This window comes from Salvelinus sp. IW2-2015, linkage group LG15, assembly GCF_002910315.2.
Source record: "Salvelinus sp. IW2-2015 linkage group LG15, ASM291031v2, whole genome shotgun sequence".
Taxonomy (NCBI): domain Eukaryota; kingdom Metazoa; phylum Chordata; class Actinopteri; order Salmoniformes; family Salmonidae; genus Salvelinus; species Salvelinus sp. IW2-2015.
This window is the reverse complement of record NC_036855.1, coordinates 26,650,737-26,667,380: the sequence shown is the minus strand read 5'-3', so window position 1 is coordinate 26,667,380 and position 16,644 is coordinate 26,650,737. Positions and strand designations below refer to the sequence as shown.

Sequence of the window (16,644 nt, the reverse complement as noted above, 5' to 3'; positions counted from 1 at the left end):
GACGCCAGGTCAGCGGAGTCAATCACCACCTTCCGGAGACACCTGAAACCCCACCTCTTTAAGGAATACCTAGGATAGGAATAAGTAATCCTTCTAACCCCCCCCCCCTTAAAAGAGTTAGATGCACTATTGTAAAGTGGTTGTTCCACTGGATATCATAAGGTGAATGCACCAATTTGTAAGTCGCTCTGGATAAGAGCGTCTGCTAAATGACTTAAATGTAAATGTAAATGTACAGGGTAGGTACATGGCTCTAGTTACAGTGGCTATGGACAGGGTAACGGGTAGGTACATGGCTCTAGTTACAGGGGCTATGGACAGGGTACAGGGTAGGTACATGGCTCTAGTTACAGTGGCTACAGACAGATTTTGCATCCTAAATGGCACCCTATTCCCTATACCCTATTCCCTAAAACCTATTCCCTATACCCTATTCATTATACACTATTCCCTATACCCTATTCCCTGCTACTGCACAACAAAGGCTAAATCTGACTTCAAAGTATTTTTCTGTCTAGACAGACAGCAATTTCTGACACTATGATATATTTTGATCAACTGGCTTGTTCTTGTGTCATTACAACAGATCAAAGACATTTTACCAAATTCGTAGTTAGTGAGTTTTGCATTTGCAGTATACAGTGCACTACTTTTGACCAGGGCCCGTACCTATATAGTGCACTACTTTTGACCAGGGCCCGTACCTATATAGTGCACTACTTTTGACCAGGCCCATAGGGAACAGGGTGCCATTTTGGACGCAGCCAGATAAATCAGTCAGAAGGTGACTAGGGAGGGGTGTAAGAGCTAAGTCCCTGCCTGAATACTAACACAGCTCACTGACAGACAGAGAAATTAGTTAGAAGGTGACTAGGGAAGGGTTTAGGAGCTAAGCCCCTGCCTGAATACTAACACAGCTCACTGACAAACAGAGAGACAGGCAGAGAGACATGTAGAGGTGGGTAGAGACAGGTAGAGAGACAGGTAGAGACAGGTAGAGACAGGTAGAGAGACAGGTAGAGAAGTAGAAACAGGTAGAGAGGTAGAGAGACAGGTAGAGAGGTAGAGACAGGTAGAGAGGTAGAGACAGGTAGAGAGGAAGAGAGACAGGTAGAAAGACAGGTAGAGAGGAAGAGAGACGGGTAGGGAGGTAGAGAGACAGGTAGAGAGGAAGAGGGACAGGTAGGGAGGTAGAGAGACAGGTAGAGAGGTAGAGGCAGGTAGAGAGGTAGAGGCAGTAGAGAAAGAAGGAGACAAGGTAGGGAGGTAGAAAGAGAGGTAGAGCGGTAGAAGAGAGGTAGAGAGGTAGAAGAGAGGTAGAGAGGTAGAAAGAGAGGTAGAAAGAGAGGTAGAACAGGTAGAAAGAGAGGTAGACAGGTAGAGAGTAGCATGTAGAGAGGTAGACAGGTAGAAAAGAGAGGTAGAAAGAGAGGTAGAGAGGTAGACAGGTAGAAATAGAGGTAGAGACAGGTAGAGAGGTAGAGAGTAGAAATAGAGGTAGAGAAGGTAGAGAGGTAGAGAAGGTAGAGAGAGGTAGAGACAGGTAAGAGAAGGTAGAGAGGTAGAGAGGTGAAGGTGAGAGACAGGTAGAGACAGGTAGAGAGGGTAGAGACATGTAGAGAACAGGTAGAGAGGTAGAAAGAGAGTTAGAGACGGGTAGAGACAGGTGAGAGGTAGAAAGACAGGTAGAAACAGGTAGAGACAGGTAGAGAGGTAGAGACAGGTAGAGAGGTAGAGACAGGTAGAGAGGTAGACAGAGAGGTAGAGACAGGTAGAGACAGGTAGAGAGATAGAGAGGTAGAGAACAGGTTAGAGGTAGAGACACGTAGAGACAGGTAGAGACAGGTAGAGAGGTAGAGACATGTGAGACAGGTAGAGAGGTAGAAATATAGTTAGAGAGGTAGAGACAGGTAGAGAGGTAGAGAAGACAGGTAGACGGTAGCAGGTAGAGACAGGTAGAGGTAGAAAGAGAGTAGAGACAGGTAGAGAGGTAGGACAGTAGAGACAGATAGAAGAGGTAGAGACAGGTAAGACAGTTAGAGGTAGAGACAGGTAGAGACAGGTAGAGGACAGGTAGAGAGGTAGAGACAGGTAGAGAGGTAGAGATTGATTAGAGGATGGATCAGTTAAACATAAACTGAGCCAAACGCTAACGACTAACCGTCACCTGTGGAGACAGAGACAGAGACAGAGACAGAGACAGAGACAGAGACAGAGAAGAGACAGAGACAGAAAGACAGGGCTTCTCACGGCCATCTGGAGAGAAAAGACAAAGGATAGACAGACAGGAGAAGGAGGGAGGTGTGACTGAAAGAAAGGGGAAGACAGCGCCTGGATAAAGAGAATGTGAATGAGTCAGTGAGAGAGAGGAAGGAGTGGAGGGATGGCGGGAGAGAATGGGTGGGGATGGTGCGTTAGCTGGGATTAATATTAAATGCACTGTATTATCATTCCAGTACAGCCTGATTGTGTGATGCTGCTTCAGCCTCCAGGGCAGTCAGATACTAGCTGTTCCCTCCCTCCCTCCCTCCCGCCCTCAGTAATGGTGAATGAAGAAGCCACACGATATCTGCATCCCAAATGGACGCTATTGCCTATATAATAGTGCATACTTTTGAATGGTACCCTATAATGGTGACTCCCTCCTAAAATAAAGGTAAAATAAAATAACTAAAATATCCTCATAGGGCCTGGTCAAAAGTAGTGCACTATAGAGGCTGGTCAAAGTAGTGCACTATAGAGGTTGGTCAAAAGTAGTGCACTATAGAGGCTCTGGTCAAAAGTAGTGCACTATAGAGGCTCTGGTCAAAAGTAGTGCACTATAGAGGCTCTGGTCAAAAGTAGTGCACTATAGAGGCTCTGGTCAAAAGTAGTGCACTATAGAGGCTCTGGTCAAAAGTAGTGCTATAGAGGCTCTGGTCAAAGTAGTGCACTATAGAGGCTCTGGTCAAAAGTAGTGCACTATAGAGGCTCTGGTCAAAAGTAGTGCCACTATAGAGGCTCTGGTCAAAAGTAGTGCACTATAGAGGCCTGGTCAAAAGTAGTGCACTATAGAGGCTCTGGTCAAAGTAGTGCACTTAGAGGGAATAGGGTGCATTTGGGACGCAGTTATCATTGTGCAAGCCCAGCAAACAGAAATAATGAAGATACAGTGTGGATAAACATTGTGGCGAGTCAGCGTAGCACTAAATAAGGCTGTTTTGATCAAACGGGACGTTTTACGACTGTAACTATATCTATATGAAAACCCTATTCGTGTCCAATGGACCTTATTCCTATACTGTATAGTGCACTATTTTGTCTAGGGGCCAAAGGACTCTGGTAAAAAGTAGTGCACTATGTACTGCATAGGATGACATTTGGATGTAGATAAGGCTGTTTTAAGTGTAAGTAAACCTACATTAGAAACCCTGTAAACGTGTTAACATACTGTAGGTTTAACCTATAACGTATTTACATACTGTAGGTTTAACTGTAAACGTATTTACATACTGTATGTTTAACCTGTAAACATACTGTAGGTTTAACCTGTACCTGTTTACATACTGTATGTTTAACCTATAAACGTATTTACATACTGTAGTTTAACCTGTAAACGTATTTACATACTGTATGTTTACCTGTAAACATGTTTACATACTGTATGTTTAACCTGTAAACATACTGTAGGTTTAACCTGTAAACTGTAAACATACTGTAGGTTTAACCTGTAAACCTGTTAACATACTGTAGGTTTAACCTGTAAACATGTTTACATACTGTATGTTTAACTGTAAACATACTGTAGGTTTACCTGTTAACATACTGTAGGTTTAACCTGTAAACCTGTAACATACTGTAGGTTTAACCTGTAAACGTGTAAACATACTGTAGTTAACCTGTAAACATGTTTACATACTGTTTGTTAACCTGTAAACATACTGTAGGTTTAACCTGTAAACCTGTAAACATACTGTAGGTTTAACCTGTAAACGTGTTTACATACTGTATGTTAACCTGTAAACATACTGTAGGTTTAACCTGTAAACGTGTTAACATACTGTGGTTTTAAACCTGTAAACATACTGTAGGTTTAACCTGTAAACATGTTACATACTGTATGTTTTAACCTGTAAACATGTTTACATACTGTAGGTTAACCTGTAAACATACTGTATGTTTAACCTGTAAACGTGTAAACATACTGTAGGTTTAACTGTAAACATACTGTAGGTTTAACCTGTAAACGTGTTAACATACTGTAGGTTTAACTGTAAACCTGTAACATACTGTATGTTTAACCTGTAAACGTGTTAACACACTGTAGGTTACCTGTAAACATGTTTACATACTGTATGTTTAACCTGTAACATACTGTAGGTTTAACTGTAAACTGTAAAATACTGTAGGTTTAACTGTAAAGTGTTAATACTGTAGGTTTACCTGTAACATGTTTACATACTGTATGTTTAACCTGTAAACTGTTACATAGCTGTAATGTTTAACTGTTAACATACTGTAGTTAACCTGTAACCATACTGTAGGTTTAACCTGTAAACTACTGTAGGTTTAACCTGTAAATGTGTTAACATACTGTAGGTTTAACCTGTAAACATGTTAACATACTGTATGTTTAACCTGTTAACATACTGTAGGTTTAACCTGTAACAAACTGTAGGTTTAACCTGTAAACGTGTTAACATACTGTAGTTTAACCTGTAAACATGTTTACATACTGTAGTTTAACCTGTAAACATACTGTAGGTTTAACCTGTAAACCTGTAAACATACTGTAGGTTTAACCTGTAAACCTGTTACATACTGTAGGTTAACCTGTAACATACTGTAGGTTTAACTGTAAACCTGTTAACATACTGTAGGTTTAACCTGTAAACGTGTAAACATACTGTAGGTTTAACCTGTAATACATGTTAACATACTGTAGGTTTAAACCTGTAAACATACTGTAGGTTTACCTGTAAACCTGTAAACATACTGTAGGTTTAACCTGTAAACATACTGTAGGTTTAACCTGTAAACGTGTTAACATACTGTATGTTTAACCTGTAAACCTGTTTACATACTGTAGGTTTAACCTGTTAACATACTGTATGTTTAACCTGTAAACGTGTTTACATACTGTAGGTTTAAAAGAGAGCAGCCATAGTGAGGAGAAATGAATCACACATGGGGAGACTTCAAGTTTATATTTCAGAAACCTTTGGCTTTGTGTTTTATTATTCATTTATGCAGCCAACCTCCGGGCGTTGTGTGACTGACTGCAACTCAAACTGACTGTCAGTCATGTGACAGTGTGTGCGTTCCAAGTAGCACTCAGTTCCCCATATAGTCGACTAGTTTTGACAAAAATCTATGTTTATTGTTCACATACACAGGATACAGAGGATTTAACACTATTACTAAAATAGTATTTTGCTTTTGACCAAGGCCCATAGAGTTCTGCTAGTAGTAGACTATATGGGTCAGTGGTCAGCAACAGGTGGCCCATGTCCAAAACTGACCAGCGAGTGATTTATTTATTTATTTATTTTCTTCGTTTTTTGTCAATAAAGACTGTAAAATTACCAGGAATTCAACAAAAAAATGTGTCTAATGTAGGAAATATGTTCCCAAGTATTCTCACGGATAAAAAAAGAGATATGTGATCGTGTCTCAATGTAATCAAGGTATGAATTTTTATATATTTTCAAATACAATATCTTTCTGGGCTTAGTTGTGGTCAATTAACAGTGTACATATTGTTATAATTCTGTTCCGGCCCCCAGACCATCCGTTCCAACAAAAATCAGCCCGCAGCTGAATCTAGTTGCCTACCCCTGATATATAGGGAATAGGATTCCATTTGGGAGGCAGCCAGTGAGCTGTGTAAAGATGAGAATTAGAGATCCCTCTGGTACTGAGGTAGACAGAAGGACCCCTGCCTCTAACCCCTGATACTGTACTGACCTCCAGCCGCAAGCCCACCACACAGTGCTACAGTTTATTCGCTAGCTGCATACTTGCTTTAATATGTATGTTTCTGAACAATGCTATAAGAAAGTGACTACATGCCACACTTTCCCTTGGTAGGGTTGTATAATTCTGTAAAAGGTCACAAAATGTACAGGTTTTCCCCAAATTCCTGCTTCAGGAAATCCTGGATATTTTTTTCAAGTTACCCGAATTTTGCAAACCTATTCCTTTGACTACTTCCATTAAGATGTCTTAGTTCATTTCATTTTTAGACGGAGCTGAACTGATCGATAGGATGGAATAATAGGTCTTTAGGTGTTTGTAGTTTAACAGCATGTCATACATCATCATCTATTTAACAAGAAATCTCTCTCCCAAAATAATACAACTTGATTCGCCCTGGAGGAACTGCTGGTAATCCCAAAAGCACACAAGAAATAATGAGTGTTTTATTAATCCAATACTAAGGTCATGTCCCAAAATGGCACCCTATTCCCTATATAGTGCACTATTCTGGTCAAAAGTAGTGCAGTGTATAGGGAACAGGGTGCCATTTTGGGACGCAGCCTAAGAGCTATCCATCCCCAAGCCCTGCACTTATCCGCAGTGTGACTCTGTGTAATTTGGGATAACTGTGAGCCAATAATGGGCCAGTGATTTACATTTGGCTCAAAGGAGGTAGAATCAGCAGGTCTCCCTCGTATTCTCCTTTCTCTCCCACTGAGAGCAAATCAGTTCCATTCACAGGGAATTGAATTACTGTACAACAGGACCTTGCTGCAGCCATTTCACAGTGCTGCTCTTCTGTGTTATTATCATTATGCCTTAAAGCTATTTACCCATTGTGTTTGTCTGGCCTTTGAGGAGGTTTAAAATGAAGGGGGGGGAGGGATAAGAGATGGGAGGGGTGGTACTTTAGCTTGAGTGTTTCTGGGACTGTGTGGTTCTGGGACTGTGTGGTTCTGGGACTGTGTGGTTCTGGGACTGTGTGTAACCATGTTGTTATAGTATGAGCTGTTATATAGGTGCTGTACTCTGACATGACTTGTGTTGTATGGCACTTGTGTGCTGTAGTTGTGAGCTGTTGTTGTTGTGATTGAACTGCTGTTGTTGTGTAGTTGTTGTGAGTGAGGTACTGTCGATGTGTAGTTATTGTGAGTGAGGTACTGTCGTTGTGTAGTTGTTGTGAGTGAGGTACTGTCGTTGTGTAGTTGTTGTTGAGTGAGGTACTGTCGATGTGTAGTTTTTGTGAGTGAGGTACTGTCGTTGTGTAGTTGTTGTGAGTGAGGTCACTGTCGGTTGTGTAGTTTGTTGTGAGTGAGGTACTTCGATGTTGTGTTTGTTGTGAGTGCGGTTACTGTCGTGTGTAGTTTTGTGAGTGAGGTACTGTCGTTGTGTAGTTTTGTGAGTGGGTACTGTCGTTGTGTAGTTATTGTGAGTGAGGTACTGTCGTTGTGTAGTTATTGTTGAGTTGAGGTATGTGTGGTGTAGTTTGTGAGTGAGGTACTGTCGATGTAGTTATTGTGAGTGAGGTACTGTCGTTGTGTAGTTGTTTGTGAGTGAGGTACTGTCGGTTGTGTAGTTATTGTGAGTGAGGTACTGTCGTTGTGTAGTTTTTGAGTGGGTACTGTCGATGTGTAGTTTTGTGGAGTGAGGTACTGTCGTGTTGTAGTTGTTTTGTGAGTGAGGTACTGTCGTTGTGTAGTTATTGTGAGTGAGGTACTCGTGTTTGTAGTTTATTGTGAGTGAGGTACTGTCGATGTGTAGTTATTGTGAGTGAGGTACTGTCGGTTGTGTAGTTATTGTGAGTGAGGTACTGTCGTTGTGTAGTTATTGTGAGTGAGGTACTGTCGATGTGTAGTTTTGTGAGTGAGGTACTGTCGATGTGTAGTTATTTGTGAGTGAGGTACTGTCGTTGTGTAGTTATTGTGAGTGAGGTACTGTCGTTGTGTAGTTATTGTGAGTGAGGTACTGTCGATGTGTGTGTTTGTGAGTGAGTACTGTCGTGTGTAGTTATTGTGCGTGAGGTACTGTCGTTGTGTAGTTATTGTGAGTGAGGTACTGTTGTTGTGTAGTTATTTGTAGTGAGGTACTGTCGTTATGTGTAGTTGTCTTGTGAGTGAGTGAGGTACTGTCGTGGATTGTGTAGTTATTGTGAGTGAGGTACTGTCGTTGTGTAGTTATTGTGAGTGAGATGCTAACGTTGTGAAATCATTGTGATTGAGTCGACGCTGAGAGGACTTACCTGTCTCTGCTGTGATCCCTCTTTACCCTTCCCTTTCTTTCCATGTTTGCTGGAGGAAACAAAAGAGAACCAAGTTAGGAGGATGTAGAACCTCTGCCTCCGGTGGTCAAAGGGATGTACTGCTCCTGTAACCGTATAGTACTGCCTGCCTTATAGCTATCGCAAAGAACACAGCACTGTTTCTCCCGCTAGGTTATGAGACACAGCAACATAGATAGACTGTAAAGTATCAATAGAGGTCAACTTCTTTCCTGTGCAGAGGGCTGGTCTAGGGGTAATGCCTCAGCCTCTGACACACATGGCTAGCTTTGACACAACCTGTCCCTAACTTTCTGCACTTCCATCCTCTCTCTCTATCTGTTCAATCAGAAAAAGACGACCCAGTGACAGCTAAGCCATACAGAAGGAGCTCAAGCTTGGGCCTCAGACCCAGGCACAGGGACACTGACCTGACACTGAGGTTGAAGACTCTGCGGGCCACCAGGAACCTCATGAGATAGTAGATGACCACGACGAGCACCAACAGACCCAGCACCGCACCGATGATGGACCCCGTGATCACTCCGGCCTGGATGGGAACTGAGAGAGTGAAGGGAAGGGGGGTGGAGAAAGAGAGAGCGAGAGAGAGAGAGAAACAAAGAAAGAAGGAAAGAAAGAAGGAAAGAAAGAAGGAAAGAAAGAAGGAAAGAAAGAAGGAAAGAAAGAAGGAAAGAAAGAAGGAAAGAAAGAAAGAAAGAAAGAAAGAAAGAAAGAAAGAAATTGTCAAATATAGCAAGAGCAATGAGGATGAAAAGAGAGAGGGAGGGATGGAGAGAAATATGAAGAAGACAAGAAAACACTTTGACATTAAACAACATATTAGCACAAATCAGGGCTTGCTTAAGTGTGCAGTCTGATTTAGAATTCTGATCATGATTCTGGATGATTGTGGCACTGCGCTGCTTCTGATTGTGATGACGGACCCTTTAATTCACTACAGTGGTTGATGAAATAGACCTGTCTGTATAAACCTAGATATAATTTGATCCATTTCTAGAATTGAAGTTTTCCTGACCAAGATGGCAGATGGATTTATTAGGCATGTTACTAGGATGCCAATATCTATTCCTAGGAACTGTATATATGTAATTCTATAACCCGTTCCCAGATCTGTTGGTGCCTTCATGCCGTTCCTTTGTCACGACTTGTCATACCAAAGCAGGGAGTGTGACATCAGACTGATCCTCAGGCTAGTAATGCTCTCACCTTTTTCAAAGACCAGCAGTCTGACACTGGAGGCGCGTCCCACTATGTCAGGCGGGTTCTTGGCATCACAGGTGAAGGTGCCGTTGTCTCCGTAGTCCAGGTTCTTGAGTAGGATGGATCCATCCCGGCGACCGGGGTTCCCCACAAACTCCAGCCTGTCTCTGAACTGTCCCTTGTTGTCCACATAGGGGGCTCCACCAGTGTAGTGAAAGACCTGGAGCACGGAACAGGGAAGGTATTCAGTTTCTTTCTTGTGTGGTTTTACATCTAGGCTAAGGTTGAATCCAAAATGGCATGCTATTCCCTATGTAGTGAAGTACTTTTGTATTGGTAAAGGTTCAAATGAGGGAATACTAAGGGGCCATTTTAGACCAGCCCATACAGCAGTGTGAGATGAAATGTGTTAAAAGAAGAGACTTGTAAGTTCATTAACTGTTTTTTGGAGAGGAGTAAGAAGGAAGGAAGTGATATCATTTCAGAGGGAGGCAAGAGGTAGATGAAAGCGGAGGAGAGAAGGAGATAGATAATGAGAGTAGGAGAGAGAGAGACGGGGGGATAAAAGGGGGAGATTGGGAGCCATGGAGGGCAAATCACAACGAGGAGAGAGACATAATAAGATGGAAACAGTCAGATAAGGTGAGAGAGACTGAAATGAAAGAGCTGGCACCAGGTGAGAGGACGGGAATGAGGAGGAGATGAGAACCGAGTGAGAGTCTGCATCCTAAATAGCACCCTATTCCCTATTTAGTGTACTACTTTTGACCAGGGCTCTAGTCAGGGTGATATGGGGAGATGAGTACAATGAGAAGGAGATGAGGACTGAGTGATAGAGAAAGATAAAAAAGGATAATGGAATGATAGAGAATGAACCTGTTAGAGAAAGATAAAGGAGGATAATGGAATGATAGAGAATGGAGTGATAGAGGATGGAGTGATAGAGAATGGAGTGATAGAGAATGATAGAGGAGGATAATGGAGTGATAGAGAATGGAGTGATAGAGGATGGAGTGATAGAGAATGGAGTGTTAGAGTAGGATAGAGGAGGATAATGGATTGATAGAGAATGGAGTGATAAAAAATGGAGTGATAGAGAAGGATATAGGAGGATAATGGAGTGATAGAGAATGGAGTGACAGAGGATGGAGTGATAGAGAATGGAGTGTTAGAGAATGGAGTGTTAGAGAAGGATAGAGGAGGATAATGGATTGATAGAGAAGGGAGTGATAGAGAAGGATATAGGAGGATAATGGAGTGATATAGAATGGAGTGATAGAGAATGGATAGAGGAGGATAATGGAGTGATAGAGAATGAATTGATAGAGGATGGAGTGATATAGGAGGATAATGGATTGATAGAGAATGGATTGATAAAGAAGAGGTGGTTATATACAGAGATGGTGTCCCTGGATCCGTCGGCCCGGTAGCTCCAGGAGAAGGTGACGTCATCGGAAGTCCAGCGCCAGGAGAAGAATGAACATGACAGACGAATGTCTGACCCCACTAGGGCGTGACGCTCCCAGCCCGTGTAGATGACGATGGCCTCCGACTGCTGGGGCACTATAGGGGTTAAAGACGGGGTTAAATGAGAAAGATGAACACTCATGTGGTTCATAATAACCTCTTTTCACTCTTCCTTTTTTACCCCATCACCATTGTAGCATTCTATCTATGTGTGTATGTTTCCACCATTGTTCATTTTTATGGCGCTTTCAATAAAAAAATATAAACACGAAAGATCAGCACGGTCCAAAACTATTTTTCTGGGGATATAAAAGGACAATACTTTAAAAACAGACAAGATGATACAGTGGACTGCGGCACGCAGGGTTAAATAAGAAAAATCTAAGCTGCACATGCCAAAACTTTGTCCCTGGGTAATAAGACAGAGACAACGGGATAGAGTYGAGTAGAGAATGTTTTTGAGTTGCAAGGTGTTTTTTTCAAGAGGATCCTTCCAAGACTATTGTCGAGTCTATCGTTCTAACCCCTTTTATTCACATCAATAAACCAACACAACCTTCAAAACTAGTATGGTGTGGATGGACCATTTCATTTACTTTGACAAGACGGACAAGTAGACCTAGTGGAACAGACATGTTATTTTCAACGTTTTTCTTCGGTTTCAAAACCTTTTATATACACTTCAACATCCATACACACACAACCCCTGTTTATCCAAGGGCAAAAGGCCCTATGAACACAAGTTATGATGGCAGGCAACAAAGATTGGAGTTGATTGATACTAACTAAAAAGCGCAACATAACAAAAACGATCCACAGAATAGAAATATCCATAGCTTATTTTTCTATGTTGTGTCCTTGAAATATGAATGTAAATTCTGTATTTGCAATAAAATCTATATAAAACTAATATAGTAAATGTTAATATCTACATAGGTGTACAGAGGCCCATTATCAGCAACCATCACTCCTGTGTTCCAATGGCACGTTGTGTTAGCTAATCCAAGTTTATTATTTTAAAAGGCTAATTGATCATTAGAAAAGAGGAGTGGGAGTACATTAGAGTGTCTAGTTTGAGAAACAGACGCCTCACAAGTCCTCAACTGGCAGCTTCATTAAATAGTACCCGCAAAACACCAGTCTCAACGTCAACAGTGAAGAGGCGACTCCGGGATGCTGGCCTTCTAGGCAGAGTTGCAAAGAAAACGCCATATCTCAGACTGGCCAATAAAAGAAAAGATTAAGACGGGCAAAAGAACACAGACACTGGACAGAGGAACTCTGCCTAGAAGGCCAGCATCCCGAAGTCGCCTCTTCACTGTTGACGTTGAGACTGGTGTTTTGTGGGTACTATTTAATGAAGCTGCCAGTTGAGGACTTGTGAGGCGTCTGTTTCTCAAACTAGACACTCTAATGTACTTGTCCTCTTGCTCAGTTGTGCACCGGGGCCTCCCACTCCTCTTTCTATTCTGGTTAGAGCCAGTTTGGGCTGTTCTGTGAAGGGAGTAGTACACAGCGTTGTACGAGATCTTCAGTTTCTTGGCACGGAATAGCATTAATTTCTCAGAACAAGAATAGACTGACGAGTTTCAGAAGAAAGTTCTTTGTTTCTGGACATTTTGAGCCTGTAATCGAACCCACAATTGCTGATGCTCCAGATATTCAACTAGTCTAAAGAAGGCCAGTTTTATTGCTTCTTTAATCAGAACAACAGATTTCAGCTGTGCTAACATAATTGCAAAAGGGTTTTCTAATGATCAATTTCTAATGATCAATAAACTTGGATTAGCTAACACAATGTGCCACTGGAACACAGGAGTGATGTTTGCTGATAATGGGCCTCTGTACGCCTGTGTAGATATTCCATTAAAAATCAGCCGTTTCCAGCTACAATAGTCATTTACAACATTAACAATGTCTACACTGTATATCGGATCAATTTGATGTTATTTTAATGGACAGAAAATGTGCATTTGTTTCAAAAACAAGGACATTTCTAAGTGACCACAAACTTTTGAACGGTAGTGGATATATAAAAAATGCACATTAAAAATGTTCACAGGCTGAAACTCTCAGCAGATCACAACTCCAGCGTCCTTGAATAACTGATGTCAGCCAGCAGAGAACATGTCAATGGAATAAGACTTGACGTTTTTAATAAACATTTTGACAAAGCTGTAAAAAATCAGGGAAAAGAAAAAGGATCTCTGCTCAAGTGTAAAAATGCTGTCAACACACTGTCTCAGAGTGAGTCCCAATATTGATACCCTCACTCTGACTTTGTGAGCCTTATGGAATTCCGTCACAACAATATAACATCCGCATAACAATGTATTACAAGACCAACCAATCATCTGACAGGTTTCCTTTACTTGCCTTCCCTTTAATTAATATCTAACAATATCAGTCGCCCAGAGTCACCCAGAGTCACCCAGAGACACCCAGAGTCACCCAGAGTCACCCAGAGTCAGCGACCGACGGGATGAATTCAATGTACAGCTGAGAATGAAATACCAAGCCTGTGTAAAGCATAGGAGATCATTCATCATATCTGTTATTTATTCAAATTGTGTAACTGACCCTATGTGCTCTTCGACCTTTAACCCAGATGTTGATAAAGGTCTGGCAGCACTATTCACCAATCAAATTAGAAGGTTTAGTCATAGAATTAACATATTAGAAGGAACTTTTTTTTAACCATAAATCACATAAATTGAACGCAGTTACACTTCACATTARTGTGGCCTTATAATTGTGAAAATAATTAGGGTTAGGGCTGAGWTTAAGAATATATAAAGACAAAATCAAATACAATTTTTACCTATTCCAAGCAGTATGACCGATGCCAGCGCCAAAATGGTCAGCATGGTTCCTGACTCTTTGGGTTCCTGAAGGGATGTTGCAGATGGAGGAGTCCCGCTATGGAGCGATGGAGAGAGAGGACAGAGTGATGCAGGGTGCCAGGACAGAGGACAACAACAGAACCCTACTGTCCCAGGGTTTATACCCAACCACACCCCTCTCTCTCTCCACGGCCCGGCCCATTCCTCCCTCTCTCCCTCTCTCCACCTACACCTCAAATGTATAACAATCTACACCGTCACTCTTTAACACATCATGTATTGTCCCAGAATGATGTCATTTCCTGTGTGTTATGGGACAGMACAGGGGTATTCAAATTTGAGTCTGGAGGCCGTGAGTACTTAAGGTTTTCTGTTCTACCTGATAGTTAATTGCACCCACCTGGTGTCCCAGGTCTAAATCAGTCCTTGATTAGAAGGTTGGGGGAGCAGGTCTCTAACGAGGTCAGTGTAACCCTGTCCATCATCCCCCTGTTTTTCCACCGGGATGCGGAGAGAGGAATGGAAAACAAAGGTCCCAAGTCTTCCCTCTCTCCCTTTCTCTCTCCTCCCTCTCTCCGAATTCCTGCCTGTTTGCTGACGTCTAGCAGACAAACAATGGAGGGAGAGAGGGGCACAGGGGGAGACTGGCCTGTCTTTCAATGGAGAGAGGGACAGAGGCACAGGGGGAGACTGGCCTGTCTTTCAATGGCGCCTTCTTCCTCTCCAACCTCTCTCTCTCCTCTCTCTCTCCATCCAGACAAAGCGTTGTATTCTCCTCCTGCCTCCCTCTGCAGAGCTCCCACTCCGCTTATTCCTGTAAAACAGAGAGAGAGAGAGACCAGATATATATAGATGGGTTGACATGAGGACACTGGGACACACAGACATGAGAGCCAACGCAGACAGAGAGAGTGGGAAAGACGCAGAGAAAGGTTTTGTTTATAAGTACGAGAGCCATCCACTCCAGGAGGATGCACAATCCATCAACCTGTCATATGACATAAATATCAATTKGTTTAGCCGACGGTGACATCTACGGCGGGTCGATTGAATCTATGCGGAGACTATTGTTTAACATTACACTCCTGCTATCCGCTGACCCACTATTAGGTCGCTCTCCTCTCCCTATCAGAACATGTCATGTGGCTTCCCATTAGACCAGGGTTGCATCCCGAATGGCACCCTATTCCCTATATAGTGCACTTCTTTTGACCAGAGCCCATAGGGAGAACAACTAGTGGGCCAGAGGATAGATGGCTCTTGTCAAAAGTAGTGCACTATGTAAGGAGCAGGGTTCCGTTTCAACAACAGACCGACGGATCACTTCACTAGACCTGATGGCAGAGATCTAGCTCAGTGTGTGTTCTAAATGATTAAGCCTTGCCATAAGGCAGAGGAAACAGGAAATAGTTTATAAATCTGTCCACTGAAAGGAACGTGTGGCAAACTTCCAAAGTTTTCTGCAGTGGCAGAATGGAGATTGCCAAGGCAAACTACTGTATTAAGAGAGTAGAGACAGAGGAGAGACAGAGCCATGGAGACAAGGACAGAGAGCACAGAGACCGAGACAGAGACAGAGGACAGAGACAGAGAACAGAGGAACAGAGAGATGAGGAGAGAGGAGATGAGGAGAGGAGAGATGAGAGATGAGAGAGAGAGATGAGAGGGAAGGAGCGATTTGGTGCAGGGAGGGAGAGAGAGAGAGACGAGACAGAGACAGAGACAGAGACAGAGCAAGAGAGAGAGAGAGAGAGAGAGAAGAGAAGAGAGGAGGGAGAGAGAGAGAGAGACATGAGACAGAGACAGAGAGAGAGGACAGAGGAGAAGCAGAGAGAGCAGAGAGAGAGAGACAGGAGACAGAGACAGAGTAGAGACATGAGAGAACAGAGAGAGAGAGAGAGAGAGAGAGAGAGAGAGAGGAGATGAGAGAGAGAGAGAGAGAGGAGAGAGAGAGAGAAGAGAGATACAGAGACAGAGACACGAGAGAGGGAGAGAGAGAGAGCCCTTTATGGTTGTGAGGTCTGGGGTCCGTTCACCAACCAATATGGCACTAGAACAGTCTGCAGCACCCTCACCCTACTAGAATCTGAAGTCAAATGTCTACTGTTTGCGGATGATCTGGTGCTTCTGTCCCCAACCAAGGAGGGCCTACAGCAGCACCTAGATCTTCTGCACAGATTCTGCCAGACCTGGGCCCTGACAGTAAGTCTCAGTAAGAGAAAAATAATGGTGTTCCAAAAAAGGTCRAGTRGCCAGGACCACGAATAAAAATTCCATCTAGACACCGTTGCCCTAGAGCACAAAAAAAACTATACATACCTCGGCRTAAACATCAGCGCCACGGGTAACTTCCACAAAGCTGTGAACGATCTGAGAGACAAGGCAAGAAGGGCCTTCTATGCCATCAAYAGGAACATAATATTCGACATACCAAATAGGATCTGGCTAAACATAAATGAATCAGTTATAGAACCCATTGCCCTTTATGGTTGTGAGGTCTGGGGTCCGCTCACCAACCACCCAGCTAGCATAGTGGATCTGGGCTGATTCCGGCTGAGAGTCGGAGCACTCGGCTGAGAGTCAGACTCGCCCGACGTCATGTGGCCCGAGTCTGGGCCGCCTTCCGCATTATTACTTATGTCTAGGATGCGGGGATTGAGCTCGGGCCGATTCCGGTGAGGGGTATCTGGCCCAAATGTATTACTTGGGGCTCGGGCCAATTGCGACGCACAATTGGCCCYGCYTCGTCCYAGTTAGGGAAGGGTTTGGCCGGCCGGGATGTCCTTGTCCCATCGCGCTGTAGCGACTCCTCTGGCGGGCCAGGCGCATGCACGCTGACACAGTCACCAAGTGTATGGTGTTTCCTCCGACACAATTTTTTRCCCGTGGATGGGTATA

The 16,644-nt window shown here is 43.0% G+C and overlaps 1 protein-coding gene across 3 annotated transcripts in view; it reads right to left on the bottom strand.

Moving 5' to 3' along the window:
- The window catches only part of LOC111975095 (myelin protein P0-like), a 27,620-nt gene extending 13,721 nt beyond the window's left edge, over window positions 1-13,899 (bottom strand). For 2 of the 3 annotated variants that reach the window (XM_024003269.2, XM_024003267.1), the window contains exons 1-5: window positions 13,725-13,898; window positions 10,833-10,999; window positions 9,443-9,656; window positions 8,647-8,776; window positions 8,198-8,246 (exon numbers count right to left, since the gene is read on the bottom strand). In XM_024003269.2, coding sequence (XP_023859037.1) covers window positions 8,198-8,246; window positions 8,647-8,776; window positions 9,443-9,656; window positions 10,833-10,999; window positions 13,725-13,770 — 606 coding nt within the window. In that variant the 5' untranslated portion in view covers window positions 13,771-13,898. Of the gene's footprint in view, window positions 1-8,197; window positions 8,247-8,646; window positions 8,777-9,442; window positions 9,657-10,832; window positions 11,000-13,724 lie in introns of all 3 variants that reach the window. The other variant, XM_024003268.3, reaches the window with a different exon arrangement.
- Window positions 13,900-16,644: the final 2,745 nt, after the last annotated feature.